The sequence below is a fragment of the Plodia interpunctella genome, chromosome 2 (assembly GCF_027563975.2).
Source record: "Plodia interpunctella isolate USDA-ARS_2022_Savannah chromosome 2, ilPloInte3.2, whole genome shotgun sequence".
NCBI classification, from domain to species: Eukaryota; Metazoa; Arthropoda; class Insecta; order Lepidoptera; family Pyralidae; genus Plodia; species Plodia interpunctella.
In genome coordinates this window covers 3,297,161-3,317,396 of record NC_071295.1, presented here as the reverse complement: position 1 = coordinate 3,317,396, position 20,236 = coordinate 3,297,161, and the positions used below count along the sequence as shown (strand labels likewise).

Below are 20,236 nucleotides of genomic sequence, written 5' to 3'. Positions count from 1 at the left end.
AGCGTTGGGAACCCAATGCGAGAGGTTTATTTATTTTTAGAAAATTCTTCACGGCTTTTCTATCACTGGTGGCAAGTCGAGGGCTAGCTGCTTTTTGCTAAGATGTCATACAATTATATTTTAATATAAAGTAAGTATTACATTTTAATCCAAGAGTTATAATTATTTGCCATTGCTGACAAAATAATGATTAGCTTCTGTTATCAACAACAATGATTCGTTGGAGATAGCATAAATTTTCAGACACCTCTATCCCTGAAATCTTGTTCGGTAATGAATCAAGGGTCAAGAAACACATCAGCCTTGCTATCTCCTATGCGGTCTTGGCACGATGCTTGACTGGCATTCTTTACATTTTTGAGTTTTACGAACTGCGACTCGGGCCTCCGAATTGAGAATTTCGGCATAAAAAGAATTCTGTGTTATTCCAGGTTATACCTAAAACCCGTGTACCAAATTTCATAATAGTAGCATTTGTGTGAAAGAGTAAAAAATATACCTACACACATACTTAGATACTTACATCCTCACAAACTATGCATTTATAATGTTAGTAGGATTGAGATTTACGTCATTTTATCTCTTGTATGTTTAAGTAGGTAGATCATATTTAAAAAGTTACAATACCTACACCAACAGTACAATTTTCCAATCCTTGAAATTAAGACAACAATTATAAAAATAGATCCCCCCAGCAAAAAGATCAATTTCAAGCGATTGATAACAAAGTTTATTGAAGTGACGTAACATTATGTTATTGTGAATGAAATAAGGTCGCGGGAGTATATTTCCGACGACCAATTATATATACCCATATCAATCAGTCGTTGGACTATTTTGGACACAGTCACACCTCCGCGCCGGAGTCCTACGCACCCGCCCTAGACCCTGAACTAGCATCAGATTTAAAGGTCAGTTAAATCTAGATTAAGTACCTACATAATATGTTCTGTTTACATCTTCATATCACTTCCATCCACTTTAACCAAGGGGAATATAGGTATTGCGTTAGCAACAAAGTCTTAGCCTTGAGCTGAGGATTAATTAAAGCATTATTTATTCCACTCGTGATTTTCCAATTGTCAAAGTACCAAATATGTATGATGTAACATTTATTATTAAAAAACATATAGGTAAGTACTGTTTTGCATAGGTGTTATTTATTTGATTAAACTTAGTTGATTATCCTTTGTCAATCCCTAGTATTTAAGTACCTCTATCCTCTAAAAGTCCGTATCAGAATATTGTCTCCGTTGCAGTTTATTTTGCATAATTGATAAAAAACAAATATAAATTCAATTATTCCATTGAAGTAACTACTTGATCACAATTAATTGTTAATCTTAATGAGTTTAATGTCTCTATGTCAAGATAAAATTCATTCATTTATGATGTTTGTCTTCAACCTCTTCAGCCAACGTATAAAAGACAGATTCATTTTATTTTCTAATCATTTGCATACGCCTTAGCTGCAAGTAAGTACTTTATATTTTCATTATAAACATATTTGAAAATCTATTTGTTCCAAAGTTTATAAGAACAACAAGCTACCTTTCATGAAGTTGCATGTCCTTCCGCAATGTAGAGTCGGGCAAATGCAAAACATGACTACCTACGTGACTACTGGCAAACGGAAAAGATTATGGGAAAAAACGCACTCTGTATACTTATAAGTGTTTTATACCGAATGTTTTTACTTACTTATAAGTAAGTAGGTAGGTAGGCCTATGCCTACCTAGCAAGTGAAATGTTTGTTGTTGAATGAAATAATATGAATAAGAAAATAGTTTGTTGTTGTATCAGAAAAATGCCGGAACAAACACTCAGCTCGCAAGAGATCTTCGCCCTCGAAGATAAGTATGGGTGTCGGAACTACGCGCCTGTTAAAGCTGCCCTTTCCAGAGGCGAAGGTAATGTCACTGAGAATACTTTTTGATAGATTAGGTATTTATGAATCTCTGAGGACCAATTTTATAATATATACTTAATTATAATTTGTAGTTGCGTTTGAGAAATATTTTATTTAAAATAATCAAATGTTGTCCTAGCCAAGTTTCCTCCCTCGATCGTCAAACGTGAAAAAATCATGGAATAATTTATGAAAAATATTGATGAAAGTATTATGGAAAAAAAAAAAACTTACAAACACTTTATAAAATAGTGTAAGTACTTAGTGTAGATTAAAAGCGAAGCAAAGATTTGTGGTGATTAGGTACATTTTTTATTTTGAACCTCTTCGTCACCTGCTTCGAAATTTAACACAGAAAAGAGAAGATAGTTGAGTCGTGATGTAATTAGTACTTAGACCAAATTGTCATCTGACTTCAGTGTGCTGGTTGATTGCCCGTAATAATCCAGTTCAAGGAATATAGAAGAAGATCTGAGCCTCGTGACGTCCCACAAATCTGTTATCAATTTATTGTGTTAGACGCTTGTTCATTGTAAACTTTTATGGTTGTAATTTGTTAAATCCACATCATTCCGTGATTTAGTGTAACCTCAAGTAAATATATTTAGTCAAATGATTTATTTATTCCTGTAAGTTATTTATTACAGATTAAATATTAGTTAACGTAACGACGTTCATTTTATTTAGGTACGTTTTGAGTGCTGTGTTAGGTAGGTACCACAGGTAGGTACTAAATTTAATCATTCATGATTTTCAGGTGTGTTTGTATGGGATGTGGAAGGAAAGAAATACTTCGACTTCTTGAGCGCGTACTCCGCCGTGAACCAGGGCCACTGTCACCCGAGGATCGTGGCTGCGTTGAAGCAGCAGGCGGAGAAACTCACTTTGGTTTCCAGGTAGCTTTCCTTTAACAGACAACACTCAACGGCCCACATATTTGTATCTTAGGTTCGGTGAACGCACAGATTTCTAAGAAATAAGTAATTATATTTTATTTTTTACTGATGAAGGTCATCATTCAGGAAGATATGGTCGAAAAGTAGGCGTGTGGTTTCCGTCATTCATAACCTTCGGTGGATAGGTATCGTACAATACGTAAAATTAGATAGCTGATAGGCAACAACATCATACCCAAAGAGGGTTGACGTCAAGCAGGCAGTAGGTCATAAAGCGAATAACGCCGGGTTTTGGGTGTCATAGTACTCATGCGAGAATGAGAGATTAGGTGCTCTCGAATCAAGTTTTGTGAAGATTACAAAAAGTAAAAATATTTGTTACTTGAAGTAGTGATATAGTTGAGATGAATCTAAAATTGTCCCGATCGAGCCGGTCTGTCTGTTGTTACAAGATAACCCCCTGTTGACCGTCTCCGATTAAAATCGGTGAATACTGCTCATTGTTTACCTAATTTAGTAGATAAGCTTATAATAATTTCTGTTTAAAGTAACTATATCGTTAAGATAGGAAAACATGTTTTTAGAAGCCTGAGTTACACTTGTCTAGGTATTTTCAATTAACTTAATACATTACCAACAGGGATGAATATTTACTCACCTTATGTTTCTTAATAACATATCGTAATCAGTAAACTACCCTTCCGTGTTACGATGACTGTGACAAGGCGTAATACTACGTATCTGGAAGATATTTGTGTCAAAATTAATAGATAGGTACCTACATATATACGTGTAATACCTATATTTGTTTTGTAATGTTTAACACTGTTATGACTATTGTTCATTTTATAGTTTATCTCTTTCTTTTATTAATTTTTAATTTTAGTTATTTTATTTTTAGTTTCTGTCGCGGCCTAAAACCGTGGCATTAAGCTGAGCGGGAGCCAAATTTGGTTATGTATAATATTGTAATTAACAATGTTGATTTTGATATAGAACTAAATAAATTGTTTTTCTTTACTTCAAAAAATCAAATCTAATGCTTCGATTATTATAGTTATATATTATAGTATGTACTAACAAGGAATTAGTAGGTACACCGCCAAGTACTTATTAATTCCGTGAATTCAAATAATAATTTTAACGGGAAATATTTGTCTGAGAAAACTTAACATGTATTAATAATAGATATACTTAAGTATTCAATGTGCAGCGCGTGAAAGTTTTGGAAACTACAAAATGGGATAAACTGGTTTATTTATTCGTATTGTAGTGTTTCTTTGTATCGTAATTAATGGACAACAGTAAAATTCCACTCATAAGTTCATGACCTGATAACGTATAATAATAGACTATAGTTGTATCAAAACAAATTAATGCACACAAACAGAAATCTTATATCATTTGAGGTTAAGATTTAAGTACAATCAGGTAGAAATGTTTGCAAAACAATTTATTTTTATGCACTTTATCGGAGAAAATATTTATCTAGGTAAGGTAGGTACTAAAAAAACTTTGCATTTAACTTTTGCTTATCACTGCCATATTATTGACATACCTTCGAAGAGGCAAGAACATACCTTCGAAGAGGCAAGAACATACCTTCGAAGAACAAGACAGATTAAATTTTCTCGTCGACTTATCCCATTGGTACGATGCGATCACTACCTTTACCTTTACTCCCTTATCGCGAGGGAAGAGAGGAAGGAACTGACATGCTGTACCGTACCAGTACAGCATGAAATGTCAGTTCCTTTTTGAAGTTGACTTAGGTCAGCTTTATTTTATGTTTAGGTATCCATGGTATGCCAATTAATTAAACCATAAAAAGTAGTTTTTGAAAGTTATATTTTACTCGATACTAAAATCTAAATTAGAATTTAAAAGACATCAGTAATCGTAGGTACTTATATATATACCTTAATAGACATCAGTAACTGCAAGAAGATGCTTCAGAATAAAAACCCCAAGCTAAATATTTCAGAGCCTTCTATTCCGACCAGCTGGGTCTGTACGAGAAGTTCATGACGGAACTGCTGGGGTACGACCGCCTGTTGCCCATGAACACTGGGGTGGAAGGCGGCGAGAGTGCCTGCAAGATCGCGCGCAAGTGGGGCTACAAGGTCAAGAAGATCCCGGACAACCAAGCCAAGGTAACTAATTTGAAACTAAACATTATTTCCAAATTGTTTAACACTGATAGATAGCAATATCTACCATACCTTCGAAGATCGCTTGCGCTTTTTATGAACAATTTGTTTATGAATTATTGATAATTGTTATCACAATACCGCAAGCTACAAACTTTAGTAACTACCTAATGACCACAGACTTATATCTAACTACAAGCTAATGAACGACCCTGAAGGAAGAAACCCGACTTCTCCTGTGTGTCGTGAACTCGTGACGAGTAACATATTGATGCTGTCTTGCAATCTAAGAAAATTATTGATGATCTAAAAAAGAGTTAGGTATGATATGAATTCAACTTATCAAAAAAATCAGCTTGATAGCGTTCGCAATTGTATGCACTATTTTAAGTGCTGGTGGAAGCTACGACATCAGACTAAATAAGTCTCTTCTCCTCCTCAATTCTTTTTAACTCTTTCGCAGATTGTGTTCGCGGCCGGCAACTTTTGGGGCCGCACTCTGTCCGCTTGCTCGTCTTCCTCGGATCCCAGCTGCTATGAGGGATTCGGGCCTTTCATGCCAGGGTTCAAACTCATCCCTTACAATGACGTCCAGGCTTTGGAGGTTCGTGCTACTATACCTATAACTAGCTAATCAACCAAATCAAAAACTATAATATTCGTTTCCCTTTTTCCCAGACTCAGAAGGTCAAGCTAGGCCTTTAAATCGAAATTTAAGTTATATCGTCTAGAGCAGCGTGCTATTTCTAACATAATATTGTTTTTCAGACAGCCTTACAAGACCCAACAGTGGCTGCGTTCTTCGTGGAGCCAGTGCAAGGCGAAGCGGGCGTCATCATCCCTGACAAGGGCTACCTGAAGAAGGTCCGCGAGCTCTGCACCAAGTATAACGTGCTATGGATCGACGACGAAGTGCAAGCTGGATTAGGTAAACAAAAGTTTTACGACCTATCTTTATTTAGTACCTCTTCCCTGATGCTCTCAATACTTGCGTACATTCTTAGACCAATTTTACTGTCTGCGTGATTAAAAGGGACAGGATAATTTGTAAATAAAATGTTGGCCTATCACCTCTTTAGTATAGAAACATTAAATATGTTTGACGTTCATAATCATAACATAATCATACCTACGACTTGACCTAAAAGGTATCTTTTAAAGTACACTATGTTACTACCTAAAAAGTATATTTGATAAACAAGAAATTTGTAATAAAGTCAGTTTCAAAATTACTTGAATTGATTTCAGGTCGTACTGGCAAGATGCTGGCAGTAGACCACGAGGGTGTGAAGCCGGACATAGTGATCCTCGGCAAGGCGCTCAGCGGCGGCATGCTGCCCGTCTCTGCGGTGCTCACCAGTCACGAGATCATGGGCGTGAGTACACAACACTAGTTTTACTTTGTTTGGTTGGTCACAGGCTGGCGACCTCGAGGTCTGAAGCCAGACGTCCTCGACAAAAATGCTAATACTAACTGGGTTTGTTCTTTTTTTTCTAAAGATGTGACAAACGGGCCGCGATTAATTCACCAACCACCCGCAAGCACTGTTTTCTTATGCATATCTTCACTTAGGTACCATATTTATACAAATGAGCTAGGTATATTTAAAGAACGTGGAATAGTGTAAGTAATAATACTTTGTGACTTTACCAGTATCGATTTTGGCTAATTTCCAAGAATTAGTTTATAAATTCCGCTACGGTCACGCAAATATAAATAAGTAGTACATACAAGTATAATACGTACTTACCTATCTGACATTGATGAAGATGGTGTATGTTTCAGGTGATCACCCCTGGAACGCATGGGTCAACGTACGGTGGAAATCCTTTGGCTTGTGCAGTTGCCATGGAAGCTATGAAGGTGAGTTCTTAATGTTTATATAGTTTATTACATCATTGCAGGAAATGAACCTTTTCTAATGGACTGCTCGCTTTTTCGGTCTTGTATAGGAATCGCGGGCTTTAGCGATATCTCACAGTAGCAGTTTTCCCAGTTTCCTTGGTCTAAATATGGCTAAAGAATTTTAGTAACCACAGGTACTTCTTGAAGAGAAACTGTGTGAGAAAGCGGCCAAGTTGGAGTTGGTCCTTCGCGAGGAACTGGAGAAGATCCCGAGAAAGAAGATCACGGCCATCAGGGGCAAGGGGCTAATGTTCGCCATCGACGTCGACGATAGTAAGTGACATCTCAAATATTTTTCACGCTAGGTACCTAGTTTGGTAAAGTTTGAATACGAGTTAAAATGTGAAATTGTCATGATTTTCAGACAATTGACTTTGAATTGAGTTTTTAATGAATAAATACTTAATTAAAAATAAAATTTCTTAAAAAATCCACCATTTAGAAGTAAATAAAAAATAATAAAATATGTCGCTTATCGTACCGTTAATTTTTTCAGGCATTCCGGCTTACGACTTGGTTCTGAAATTGCGTGATGCCGGTTTGTTGACTAAGACCACCCACGGACAGACCATCAGATTGGCGCCTCCTCTAGTCATCACTGAGGAACAGCTGCGCCAGGGCGCCGCCATCATCCGCGGGGTCTTTGACAAGTTCAACAAATAAATAACTCTTAACAGTATAGTCGTAAAGCTCAGACTCCCTTATCGTACCCCGCGACGGGTGAAAGGGACAGAAAAATCAAATTGTGTCGTGCAGAACTGTTTATTAAGTGTAGGTACAGTCTGTTATGAAAGTGAAGTAAACGGATTTTGAACGAACTACATTTTTTTTGCCATTGCAATATTAAATAGAAAGGTCAAGATTGGTTGATAAACACAAGTGTTACCAGTCAATAGGGGACAGCGCCCTCATTTATTGTTATCACTTTTTTGACAGACTGTATAATTATATGTAATTAGACGTGAAATCGAAAAACGTTTACGGTGAATGTTTTATGTTCAAGAAGTTTTTGGCTTATGAACATATCAGAGAGGTCATCTTAAAAGCAGTTTCATACAACGACTATTAAACATAATTAATGTGGCAGCTTATCGCGTCACTGCTTTACGACTGTTACGAGTAAAGTAATGCATTTAACCGCTAAAAATATCAAATTCATCATTATATCTGTGATCAAAATGGAAATAGTGAGCAGACATTGAATAAATTAAATTTCTAAAATATTGTCCTGCTAGTCCACTAGTCAATTAAATGAGGAAGTTCGTAAATTTTCATCTCGAAAGCGCTATATTGTCATGTATTATTACTAGTATTTATTTACAAAGAATATTGAGCGCATCCTATAAAACATTACTTCGTGAAACTATTAAATTCTGACTATAAGCTTATAACTATTAGGTATATTTTATTTCATATTTCGGTTTATCTCCCTTTTTTACTCGATAAGTTTATATTATATTTTGTGTATGAAGGTATATGAAGGTATATAGGTAATTTATCGTTTTACTGCCCTTGATTTCTCAATAAATATAAATTTGTGTTTAAATAAAATAAATATTTTGTGCAATATAATGTATTAATAATTTATTTGATCATAATAATTTAACAACCGTCTCACAACACACATGGCATCACAGATAGATTTGAGGTAAATACTGTACTTTTACATAGTCCGTGCGTAGGGTACTTTTATAATTACTATCACAATCTCAAGTACATTTTGTTCCCGTTTCACTGGCACAAATTACCAACTGTCAGATGAAGTGCTCATAGCGGACATTAGGCTGCTTTTCCACTAGACATGTGCGAAGTAGGGGAGTGCTATATGATAAATACATTTTCAAAATTATTACTCTTGGTAGGTACTCTTCCTCAAATACAGCTTATCAACTTCGTGCATCGATTCTAACTTTCTGCTGTCTAGTGGTCTAGCACCTTTAGATTTTAGGCAATGTATGCTTACATTGCCAAGTTGTTTCAGGAGATATTGCAGCCTGAATAGATAAGATGAATCCTCAGAAAACCTTGTCAAAAGCAGCCTTATGTTGTCTATCCCTGTCATCAGCCTCTTTGGCTATTAATCGTTTATGAATTACATAAAGAGTTTTGTAAAAAAATCTTATTTCTTTACCTCACTGAACGAAGCAAGGCTTTATTCAAATATTGCTTGTGCAAGCTTTATTCATATTTAAAAAACGTATACCGCCTTTCTCATCTCAAGAATATTCTTTATTCTAGCATTTATTGAAGAAAAACTTCATGCTATAATATCGAGAAAATAGATTTTGCTATCAATTCACCTTTAATTTGTAAACAAAGTGTTATGCAAAAGATTACGGAATTATCCAAATTCTTAGAGATAAAGCAAGGCCAATACCTGCCACTGACAAGTCATTTGTCAGTTGGTATAATTATAATTAAAGCGAAGGCATCAACATTCTATAATACTCGATTCAACATTATATACTGGCAATAAGTACTTTATATATAATTATAAGATTTAAGGTTAAAGTCCACTCTCTAAAACACCTAGTTGTGCCCTCATCGTGTCCGTCAGTTTTGCCATAAGTACACTTTCGTCTAACGTCATTTTCGGACTCTCCAACAAACCTGAAAACAGATTGCGGTATGTACACTTATCCACAGACTATATTATTATAAAAATATACCGAACATTTTGATGACGTAATAGGTATGTATCCAAAGAAATTCATTAAATGACAAAATTTGTTTGCTCTTACAAATGGACGCATTAACTGATCAGCTGAGTATGGATGGAGTCGAAATTTTATGATTTATTTTTGGAAGTTGTATTCCATGTAAGAACATGTGAAAAATAGCTGATGTTTAAAAAACGCCCTGTATTTAGTTGTGGTTAACGTATTAAATGAAAGTAAATGAAGTTTCATTCAATGTGGTCGCACCAACACTGTCGTCGTAGACACGTCAGCCACAAAGAAATAAAGAGTGGTGATGTTAGTAATATAACATTTGAAAGACGCAGAAGACTAATTTAACGATAGCCGGAAAAGGAAAACGCCAAAGGAAATCTCGTTCTAGGGGAATTTGTTTATTATCAAGGTGATTGTTTATTACCCATTAGAGTTTAAAATGAACAAGATAAGGATATTTAACATACTGCCAAGTAGACCATGATCTTCATATGTTATATACGGTGTAAGATTAAACACAAGAACCAAAATAATGAACCACATAAACAGTTGAAGTGATTTTCGTGTACTACACAGACTACTAATTATTAAATGAAACTAAAGTTTTATTAAAAAAAAGATTGTTCGAACAGGCTGGAATTACAAGTCGTACCTATTTGTACAGGAAAATCACTGAGGAAGTTTTAACAATGCCGTACATATAAATAAAATAGTTATCAACACATACATACACGAAATATTAGGTGTTGTGATAATTTCGTGTCGTAGGTAATAGATAGGAATAGTCTTTTTATGAGCACACACACAAAGATACTCCATATATAATAAACAATTGCATGCTTGTATGTAGTAAACAACCTACCTTTACTGAGGCAGTCCCAACATTCCTGTATCTGGTAGCTGAGGCCGGCGCTGTTGTGGAAGTGGAATTTGAACTTGCCCTTGGGAAGGGTCCACTCGGTAATGTTAGCGCCCCCTAAGCGGAGCACCGTGGGGCACCAAAAATACTCAAGCTGGAAGGGAAAAATGATAGTTGAATTTAATTCAGCAGTTCTTTTTTATTTTGAAATAAAGTTAAATAAAATAAAAAATAAAAATGTTAACAGCTATAAAAAATATTTTCAATATCACTCATATAGTCATTAAAATAAAGTTGGTTATCGTTTGCGAAAGTTTGAAAGTGAGAAATATAACTTACAGCAACAGTTCCTTTGGAGCCCACTATTTCAGCTTTATTAGGCATCGTGGCTCTCGTATGAGCAGAGAGAGTTGCCGTACGGCCATCTTTGTATTTCAACGAACAGGATATGGACTCGTCCACACCAGCTTTACTTAAGTGCCCCGTGCACACAATATCGGTGGGCGCTTCCTTATAAATAAATTGTATAAGTTGAAGCATGTACAACCCAAGGTCTAAAACCGCGCCCCCACCCAGGTCTTTCATCCTAAAATGTTAACCTCAGATCAATAAGCGCAATAAAGTCCGTAGACTTTATTGCGCTTCTTACTTCGTAAAGTAAGAAGTACTAGCTGAATTAACTTAAGAACAAAATGTATTACACTGCCTTTTCACGTGCAACGCGTCACACTAAAAATTTTTTGACAGCATGACGACTTGTTATCTAAAATCTCAATGGAATTGTTTACAAAACGAATGCGTGGAATGAGTGACATCTGTAACCTGGTTCATTAGAGATAATTGAAAATGACACCGGCTCTGTGACTATACGTGAACGATGCGAGTCGACATATAGAAGGTCGTTTAAATAATGAAGTTTTGACAGCTCGTACCCAGCAAAATTATGTTGAAATTGTTGAAGCAAAAATATATATGAAGTAGAATAGGTAACCAAATAGAACGTCCTTGGAATACAGGGGTCATTTTCAGAAGATTTTTTCAAGGAAGGTTTATATAAAGTATATTTTGTAACGTCTGATGCGTCAATTGTATTATACCCAGGAGAGTTTAAATAATTGGTTCCCAAACACTGCGACAATCGAATTAAGACTGAGAATGAAAACAAGCAAATGATTATTAAAACTATTGAAACTTCGGACGTTACGATACTTGGTTTAGTGAAGAATGATGAAAGAATACAAATATCTTACAGGTTCCTCTCAATGTCGTTAATTTCCACCCCAAACTGTATGCTGATGTGATAGATGTCCCCAAGCCCGCCTGAGGCTATGTGCCTGTCCAAAGCGTCATAAGCAGGGAAGAACCTGGACCACATGCCTTCCACCAAGAATAATTTTCTCTCCCGCGCCAGATCCACCAGCGATTTTATCTGTTTGTACGTCATACCCATTGGCTTCTCGCACAGAACGTGTTTGCCGTGTTCTAACATTAATTTAGTGATTTCATAGTGTTGCAAGTTTAGTACACTGACGAATACAATGTCTGTAAATAATAAAATTGAGAGGATGTCACTGAGACAATAAAAGAGATATTTGTGCTAAGAGAACTATAAAGTGTCCGTACAAATAAATGTTCTTATGTATGCGTGCACATAGGTATAGGTGCGTGTGCACTAATGAAGCTGATTAATTTCACTAAGGAATATTGTGGACACTACTCCCGATTTATTAATTAAGTTTGCAAAGTAGGTATATATTTAAGATTAATTATTTAATACGAAACTATAAGTGTTATTTTCTAGCCACAACGAGAAAAGGTATCAAAATTAAGATTCAGAGAAAAAGGGCATAAATAATAATATTTAGGTTATTGTACATATATCTATCTGTACGTAACCCATAACATGACACATGTGCATAATATATAATAGATGATGATTGAAAAGCCAAGTTATATGTCACAGTAATTACAGTAACCGCTGAAGTAATATTATGAATACATTGAAAGACAATGGGGACGATAGGTATTAGCATAGTGGTATTACCTATAGAGTGGTCACGCGCTAGTGCCTCGTAGCCTTCATAAGCTGTGGTGATTTTGTGGAGCGTGGCCAATCTGTGCACTCGTTCCAAATCTTTACCAGCTATAGCTACCACTTTGTTCTGTTCTGCGGGGAGCGTGTGCAAGGCTGTCAGAAAGTCGTGGGCTATCATGCCCACGCCCGCTATACCCCATTTCAACTGAAACCCCATCTGGAAAAATAAATATAGCGATTGATTTACAAACAAATGCGTCGGAAAATTAGCACTTCGCCGTGTCGTGTCGGTGATCGATGGGCTGATAATGAATTTTATAAGTACACAAATAATATTACTCAATCATCTGATAATACGATAAGCCATTTAAACAGAGTTTGAAATGTTTCTTAGACTGTAAAAATACTACACAAATTCGAGTTATCACTTAAGTTTCAAGTTTTTGTACGCATTTCATTTTAAACGACCTGACCTGAATTCTTGATCACCAAACACGTGTGAGAAAAAGACACCGCTCAACTAAAGTTACTAAAGTGTAATATTCTGCCCACTCTACAATTACACCTCGTGAAATTCGATCTTCGATAGTTTCGATACGTAAGTGTTATAAAGCAGTTCAACACTGAATCCGTTTCGACGAAAACCAAACAGTAGAGATAAAAAAATGTAAAAAGTCTCGTACATCACTAAGTATCTCTTATCGTTCCAGATTACTGTACAAAAATAATACAGACTCACAGACTCTCTTTGCTATCTCAAGTTTTCATCAAACCGCTGTGATTTGTCCTCGCACGAAATCACTTGGCAGTTTACTTCACCGTTGAGTGATAATTGAACTGTATAATGGCAGAAATACAGCGTGCGATATTTATAGGCTCGGTAGGTAGCCATATGTGAACGCGTTCAAAGCAGCACATGCTATGTTTCCATTGACCGAGCTGTATTATTCCAACTGTGTGACATTTTTATGTCATCACTGTATCGTTATCCTTACATATTATAAAAAGAAGTCCCTCTGTTGACTCTGTTTGTATGAACTAGATAAACTCAAAAACTACTACACGGATTTTTGTACGGTTTTCACCAATAGGTAGTAAAGATTCCAGACGAACGTTTAGGCGTATAATTTATTATGGTTTTACCAATTTTACCGAAACCGGGACTTTTGAAAATTGTCTCATTGCCTCTTCAAAAAATCGCGTTACATAAACAGATTCAATTCTTGCGAATTGTAACCTATATCATTAAAGTGCGAAAGTAAATCTGTCTGTTACTCGTATCGCCGAAATATCTAAATCATATTTTATTAACTTTGATATAGAGACGGATCGCATAATTAATTGTGGACTCCTAGAATCCCAATCCAAATTGTCTGTCCGTTTGTCACAGCTTTGATCTCATAAATTGAAGTGATCGAACATCGTTACGCAATAAAATAAATTTACTTGTGTTTGCAATATGTAGTGGTAGGTACTAATGTGTATTTGGAGGAGACTTAATTACAAAATAATTACAATTTAAAGTAAAGTCATAAAATAAAGTTAGGAAAACACATAGACGAGTATTTGAATTACTGACAAGTGAGTAAGTAGGTCGTATAACTAAACCAAAATAATATAAACATAAAGATAAAATAGTACAGATAATCCAAGTCAATTAGAGAATGTCGTAAAGTTAGTATGCACTAAATCACAAGGTAAACATTTATCTACCTTGCTTCAACGTCGAACATATGACGTGCTTCTTCTTCATAGTCGTATTTCTCATGACTGAGGCACTTACATGGAATAAAACACACGTTTCTTGGCATTATTAATGGAGTGGTTTGCCATTGCCTTCTCCATTTCACACACAAGTTAATAATCAACAAGTGTGTAGGTTTCCTCACGATGTTTTTCCTTCACCGGAAGCAAGTGGTGATCTATGAAAACTACTATACATAAGTCAGATTGGTATACAAACTCATGTGGCACGAGTAGGATTCGAACCTGGGAACTTCGTAAGATTCGATCCTCAGGCGGGGGTCTTAACCATTACACCAACACCGCTTCGTGACGTGCTAAGCATTATCAATAAAAATAAATTTATGAGCAAAGGAAGAATATAATGTTAGTCACCATATATAGAGGACATGTGTGACAACTGCCATGTTTAATGATAAAATGGAATGCAAGGTTGAATAATTTGCTAGTTTGCGCAGAAAACAAGGATTGCCATGTTAAATAATAAAAAAATCGAGTCCTAATAAAAATGAAACATGTAGTCTTACGATATATCTTAAAGATTATTTATATGTATTGATTTATTTTTTTAATTACAACATCCGATAGAGTCGGAACTAAACCCCTATACTATTTATTTAATTAGTAACTGGAATGAGCTACTATTTATTATTATATAATGAAAGTAAAATTTTAATTAAGTACACAGGTGATACAGTATGTAATAATAAAAAAGTGACTTAACATAGAGCAGTGGTTCTCAAATACGTACCTAAATTCTTTTTTGAAGATTGAACACTTCGATAGCTGAGTATTTGACCATAAATATAAAATTAAGCATAAAGCCATAAATTAATGTGTGCTGAACTGCTGGCCTATTATTAGACTTTCTATAAATTTTATAGTTTCTAATGACTTCGCAAAATGAATGAAAGATCAATTAATTTTATTTTGTAAGGCTTTATAAGGCTACTAAGGATAGAGAGGTATGAAAGGCGATGGGGGTAACCTTTGCCCAGCAGTGGGACAATAGAGGTTAATTTAAAAAATGGCTATGAATGAATAGGAGAATAGGTACTTTTTTAATACGGCCAATATTTTCTTGGAGCCCAAACACATGTTTTACACCTTGAGAAACTGACATACAAGTAATAAAATTTTCATGCTTATTCTTAAAAGCAAATGAAGTCTAATGCAACAAATCATCTGTAATATAAATGAACACATTTATTCTAATAGATAATAACCGGCCAAATGTGTGTGTTACTATAACAACCAAATAAGTGTGAGTCAGATTCCCGACTGAACGACCAAGAGTTGCGTATCATGTCATTTGTTCAAAGTTTTATAGTAGCTAATACAGTTGGTAGACTATTACTCGTAAACTTATAAAGCCAATTTAGGTGTGACAGTTTTTTTTGTTAATGTTGTTATATCATATATATGAGTTATTCGTTACATCATATATATGAGTACTAACTATCTAAAGGCGAAACTACAAGTGTAGGACTACAGAACCCTAACAAAGGACTAATGTTTATATTTAATTTGATGCTTCAATACTGATTAACATTTGATGAAATTGACCATGGATAGCAATGATGTTGTGCTGTAAAATGACATTTTCTTTATTTACTGATTAACTGGGTTGTATTTTATTACACAATAATTTATATATAATAATGTTGTATATGTAAAAAATAGTTTTGTAAGTAATTCAATCAATTAAAAAACCGAAATGCGAAATGTTTGTAGCTTTGGTAAATATGAATGAAAAAGTGTTTGTGAGGGTGTAATTTCTGAATAAGTGATATGATTTCTTAATATAAATAACTAGCCGCTACACTCGGACAGCATATACATTTTACGATAATAGGTAGCCTTTGTATGTGCCAAATGTCATCAAAACCGTAGTATATATATATAACCGTAGTAAATAGTAGTAATTTTTGAGTTTATTAGTTATAAACATACAAATCTTTCTTCTTTATTGACAGATAATAGGCACAGGTTTAGATAGATAAAGATTACACACAATTGCAGGTTTCTCACAATGCTTTCCTTCACCAGAAGGTAGTGTAGTGGCGGCCTATTCAAAAGGAATGAGAAGGATTAAAATCTGTGACCGATTACAGGAATGTGTTTTAAAACCCTGGACTAAAACAGCTTAAACAAATGTAAATTGTATCTATTTATATAATATATAGTTGACAAGGTCAAAGAAATGTTAAAAATATGTATATCAGATAAAATAGATTTTTTACATTTATTTATTTCATCAAATTTAACCTACCATTACAGAAAACATATTCACATCAGGTTAGCCTTTTACATTACTTATGCATAATATAGGTATATATTCAAAGATGTTATTGTAACGAATGTCGAGTATTGTTAAAGTTAAGTTGTTAAAGAACAAATAATTGAGAAATTTGAACAACTACAAAGCGGCTTTTAGCTTTAGCAATGATAGGATCTACATTTTCAATTAGGGTACTATTTTGATAAATAGTAATTATGTTTATATACCTAAATGAAAAAGACTTATAAACTATATAATAAAACTACTTACCGTACTCGTATTATAATTAAAATAAACCTTACACAGAAAAAACTTTAGTACTTTTTAGTTTGAATTTCAACTTCGTGTTCACAAAACTTATATTACAAGTAGGTAGACAATATTTTTATAGATACATAAAAATACTATATATGAACACAATTTTTTTTTTGGTTTTACATCGAAAATACTAAATTACAACTGCTGCAGGGCAGCAAAATAAAGACCAAAAGAAAAACCGTCCCGTGCTTGATTATGTAGGTATCGGTTGACTGATCTGACATTAAATGAATGTTATCAATGACAAGACACATGACATGTAATGTCAGTTTGTTAGCACCATAGATGGAAACCAACTACTACTACTACTACTAGACCGCTGATAATGCTGATATTGACTGAAAAAGCGTGATACTTTGGGTCACGATTTTTGACAGTGTGGTGAAAGTTTTGACAGGGATCTTACTTAGCAAGGTAGTGGTGTAGTCATGTAAACTTTATCATTCTTTATTTAATCATACTCTGAATTTTGTATAGGGTAGAAGTTAAGTACACGTTGTAACATATTTTTAAAATGTATTTATTTTATTTTATTAGCTGTTTAAGTCCCACTGGGCAAAAGCCTTTCCTAACTACGAAGTTTGTGTGGAGGACTACACACAGTCTGTTGTCTTGTCATTCTTTGTCGAATTTTTTGATGTCATCCGACCTTAAGAGCCTTTTTCTCAAAAAATGTATTCCATGAAGCAAATAAATCGGTATATTGGGTGATGGGCTAAACATTGCTATAAATATTAAATAACAAGGGAGCCAGTCAGAACACTACTTTCGTAGTATCTAACTATTTGAAATAACCTTCTACCTACTTTAATCAGACTGAAGCTGGAACCATTGCTTATTCAGCATTTTCGTTAGTACTGATATAAATTAGATATCGCCTGTTGTGGATCAAATTTTTTGCATGAGGTTTTTAAGATTAATTGTGTCGTATACAGCTGACAGGTCGACAAATACTAACCATATTCAATAAATTGTGTTAGTTTTAGGGTTTTACTTTCGGTTTGTGATTTGCCATGCCAGGCTTACCACGGAGGCCTTCCAAAGAGTATATAATCACTTGAGGCTTACCAGTTATTCTTATATGATTCTTATATATATTAGGTACCAAAAAAAGTTAGTCTCGCTCGAGGCAACTGTCAATGTCAATTGTCAATCAAAATGATACCTATTTCTTGTGTTTTTTGCCTTATAATTATTTTATTCTTTGGGTTGTAAATATAGGTAGTCTATTAATAGATTTTCCTAAAAAGTTGTATAATAGTTACATTATAAGTAAAATGACTTTAGTGTTACGAAAGTATTTGATACCAAAAAATAAATCATTTACATATAATTTATGCAATGTATTTCGCCGAACACTGAGCGACAACAAAGGTAACGACAATCCAGAATTCAGTAATAGTACAATTTTAGTTGAAAACGGATTTAACGTTCAAGAGCTTCCAGTTGTAGTGAGAAGATGGAAAAATATTGAAGTGGAAGAAGAAGCAATCGCACCAAAAGGTAAACATGAATCAATCAGTTATCAACTTATTCAATCAGAGTTTAATCAATGCCTGGATCTACGCGACGTGTTTTCTTTGTTATCAAAATGTACTAAGATAACTCCAAATATTGCCCTCGGAGCTATGGAAAGGATACATTATCTGGAGAATAATCCAAGCATAACAACAGGCAAAGAATCAAAAAACATGCATGTCAATTTAGCAAAAGGGGCAATTTTAGATAAACTGATTAAAGTTGTCATAAAAACGGAAGATACTCAGACTATACTGAATGTTATACAATCAACATCCACATTCCTGGAGCCATATAAGCCTAAGTTTAGTGATGAACTTTTATTTCGAACACTTGACAATAAACTGAATATTGAGCAAATTTGTATATTTCTTGCATTTCTTATAGAAAATAAGACTAATACTCAGTATGCTACTACAATTGACAAACTGTGGGTTGGTTTTATTCAAAGAGAAGGAGATATAAATGAGGAAAATATTGGACAACTGTTTTCTGTATTGACTGGATTGAAAGTGAGCAAAAGGATATTATTAACATTGTTAGAGCAGAAGTTATCCCAGTTGTGGGATAAAATAAAAGTACCAGTAATGCTAGACATACTGAGTGCTTTTATAGAAGAGAAGTATTCATCTGTGCAAACATTTAATGTGGTAGGTACGTGGCTGCATATGAACATACACACTTTGGATGAAGACTCTTTGCTAGATATTATAACAAAAATTACCAGATTAAATTACACAGATGATCAAATTCAGAAAGCAGTTGAGAAATACATGAGGCTCAGAGGTCCTAAAATTAAATCACATGTAATAATTGTAGGAATTTTAAATTATTGCATGCATTTCCACATTCAAAGTGAGCAAATATTAAAAGCTTCTGCAGAGTACTTTATTGAGAACAGCAATTGCTTGCCAGCAAGTTTTTTGAAGTCTTTCATTTACCCCTTTGGCTTTTTATCATATCCTACAAAAGACAGGTTTTGGGAACTGGCAGAAGACATAACTTATCAGAAGTTTTATAATATAAGTGCTGATAATTTGTCTTCAATAATTCTATCATTCCTTTATGTCGGGAAATATCCATTAAAGTTAGTGAATAGAATTTGCAGCCCCGAATATTTGGTTAAGGTAAAGCCAGATATTTATCAGAAACTACATTTGATTGATACTGTTTTATCACTAGAATGTGATGAATATTCAGGACCTCTCCTGCCTAAAGATCATTGGAACCAGCCATTAAAACAAGATAATAGAGTAAAAAATATGGTTGACAAGATCATGGAGTATATCATAGAAATGGCAGGTGATGGCCACAAAGTGTCTGCAGCTGTATTACTGCCACAATTTTGTTCAGATGAAACTTATCTTGTAGATGTTATGATATATCCAGTTGATTTGGAAATAAATACTCCTAATTGGAAGTCAAAATCTGTGAAAAATGAAATTAAAGCTGTGCTTATCCATTTGCCTGATCAGTATTGCTCTGATAATGAGCAGCTAGTTGGTCCACAAATGATGAGGAAAAAACATCTGAAGATCTTAGGAATGCAAGTAGTCAGTCTAAAATATTCAGTACTTAGCCAATTTTATACTTCCTATAATAAACATGGTTTGAAGCAGTATCTAGCAGATAGCATACATAGTTCAGAATTATGTTAATTCATTAATCTACTGGATACAAATAAGAATTAATGTACCTTATTGTATATGTGCCAATAGTGCCTAAAATAAATGTGATAATTGTATTTATAATAATTTATAAAACCTCTTATTTTGTTAAGCATATGATGAAACATGTAAGTAAAAAAGTGTTACTTGTAAGTACAAAGGATATGTATTTATTGTGTACATTGCAGTAACTAAAAATATACAAATTATATTTTTCTAGTCTTTAGAATTTGGGTGTAAAGTTTTCAAATATTCTGTAATAAAATTATGTATTTATGAAAA

General features: G+C 34.3%; 4 protein-coding genes across 9 annotated transcripts in view; 3 read left to right on the top strand and 1 right to left on the bottom strand.

Moving 5' to 3' along the window:
- Window positions 1–20,236, top strand: part of LOC128681361 (histone-lysine N-methyltransferase SETMAR-like) — a 51,634-nt gene that overhangs the window by 17,001 nt on the left and 14,397 nt on the right. The window lies entirely within an intron of this gene.
- Window positions 757–8,428, top strand: Oat (Ornithine aminotransferase precursor). 3 transcript variants are annotated; one of them, XM_053765121.2, is made up of 10 exons: window positions 757–911; window positions 1,804–1,910; window positions 2,667–2,805; window positions 4,790–4,958; window positions 5,419–5,559; window positions 5,724–5,883; window positions 6,204–6,331; window positions 6,742–6,819; window positions 6,996–7,134; window positions 7,358–8,428. In XM_053765121.2, the coding sequence occupies exons 2-10, from the start codon at window positions 1,808–1,810 to the stop codon at window positions 7,522–7,524; spliced, it is 1,224 nt and encodes a 407-aa protein (XP_053621096.1). In that variant the 5' UTR covers window positions 757–911; window positions 1,804–1,807; the 3' UTR covers window positions 7,525–8,428. The 3 variants fall into 3 exon arrangements, with proteins under 3 accessions (XP_053621096.1, XP_053621105.1, XP_053621114.1); XM_053765130.1 differs by lacking the exon at window positions 757–911 and adding an exon at window positions 1,239–1,475; XM_053765139.1 differs by lacking the exon at window positions 757–911 and having other exon boundaries at window positions 1,788–1,910.
- LOC128681363 (trans-1,2-dihydrobenzene-1,2-diol dehydrogenase-like) lies at window positions 8,334–16,990 on the bottom strand. Of its 4 annotated transcripts, none has more exons than XM_053765186.2 (6): window positions 16,722–16,990; window positions 12,437–12,644; window positions 11,643–11,934; window positions 10,732–10,978; window positions 10,396–10,546; window positions 8,334–9,471 (listed from the first exon to the last, which is right to left on the bottom strand). In XM_053765186.2, exons 2-6 carry the CDS (start codon window positions 12,642–12,644, stop codon window positions 9,368–9,370), a joined length of 1,002 nt encoding a protein of 333 aa, XP_053621161.1. In that variant the 5' UTR covers window positions 16,722–16,990; the 3' UTR covers window positions 8,334–9,367. The 4 variants fall into 4 exon arrangements, with proteins under 4 accessions (XP_053621161.1, XP_053621177.1, XP_053621170.1 ...); XM_053765202.2 differs by lacking the exon at window positions 16,722–16,990 and adding an exon at window positions 12,901–14,082; XM_053765195.2 differs by lacking the exon at window positions 16,722–16,990 and adding an exon at window positions 13,111–14,082.
- Window positions 17,916–20,236, top strand: LOC128681267 (uncharacterized). The gene has a single exon (XM_053765071.2). It carries the CDS (start codon window positions 18,047–18,049, stop codon window positions 19,943–19,945), a length of 1,899 nt encoding a protein of 632 aa, XP_053621046.1. The 5' UTR covers window positions 17,916–18,046; the 3' UTR covers window positions 19,946–20,236.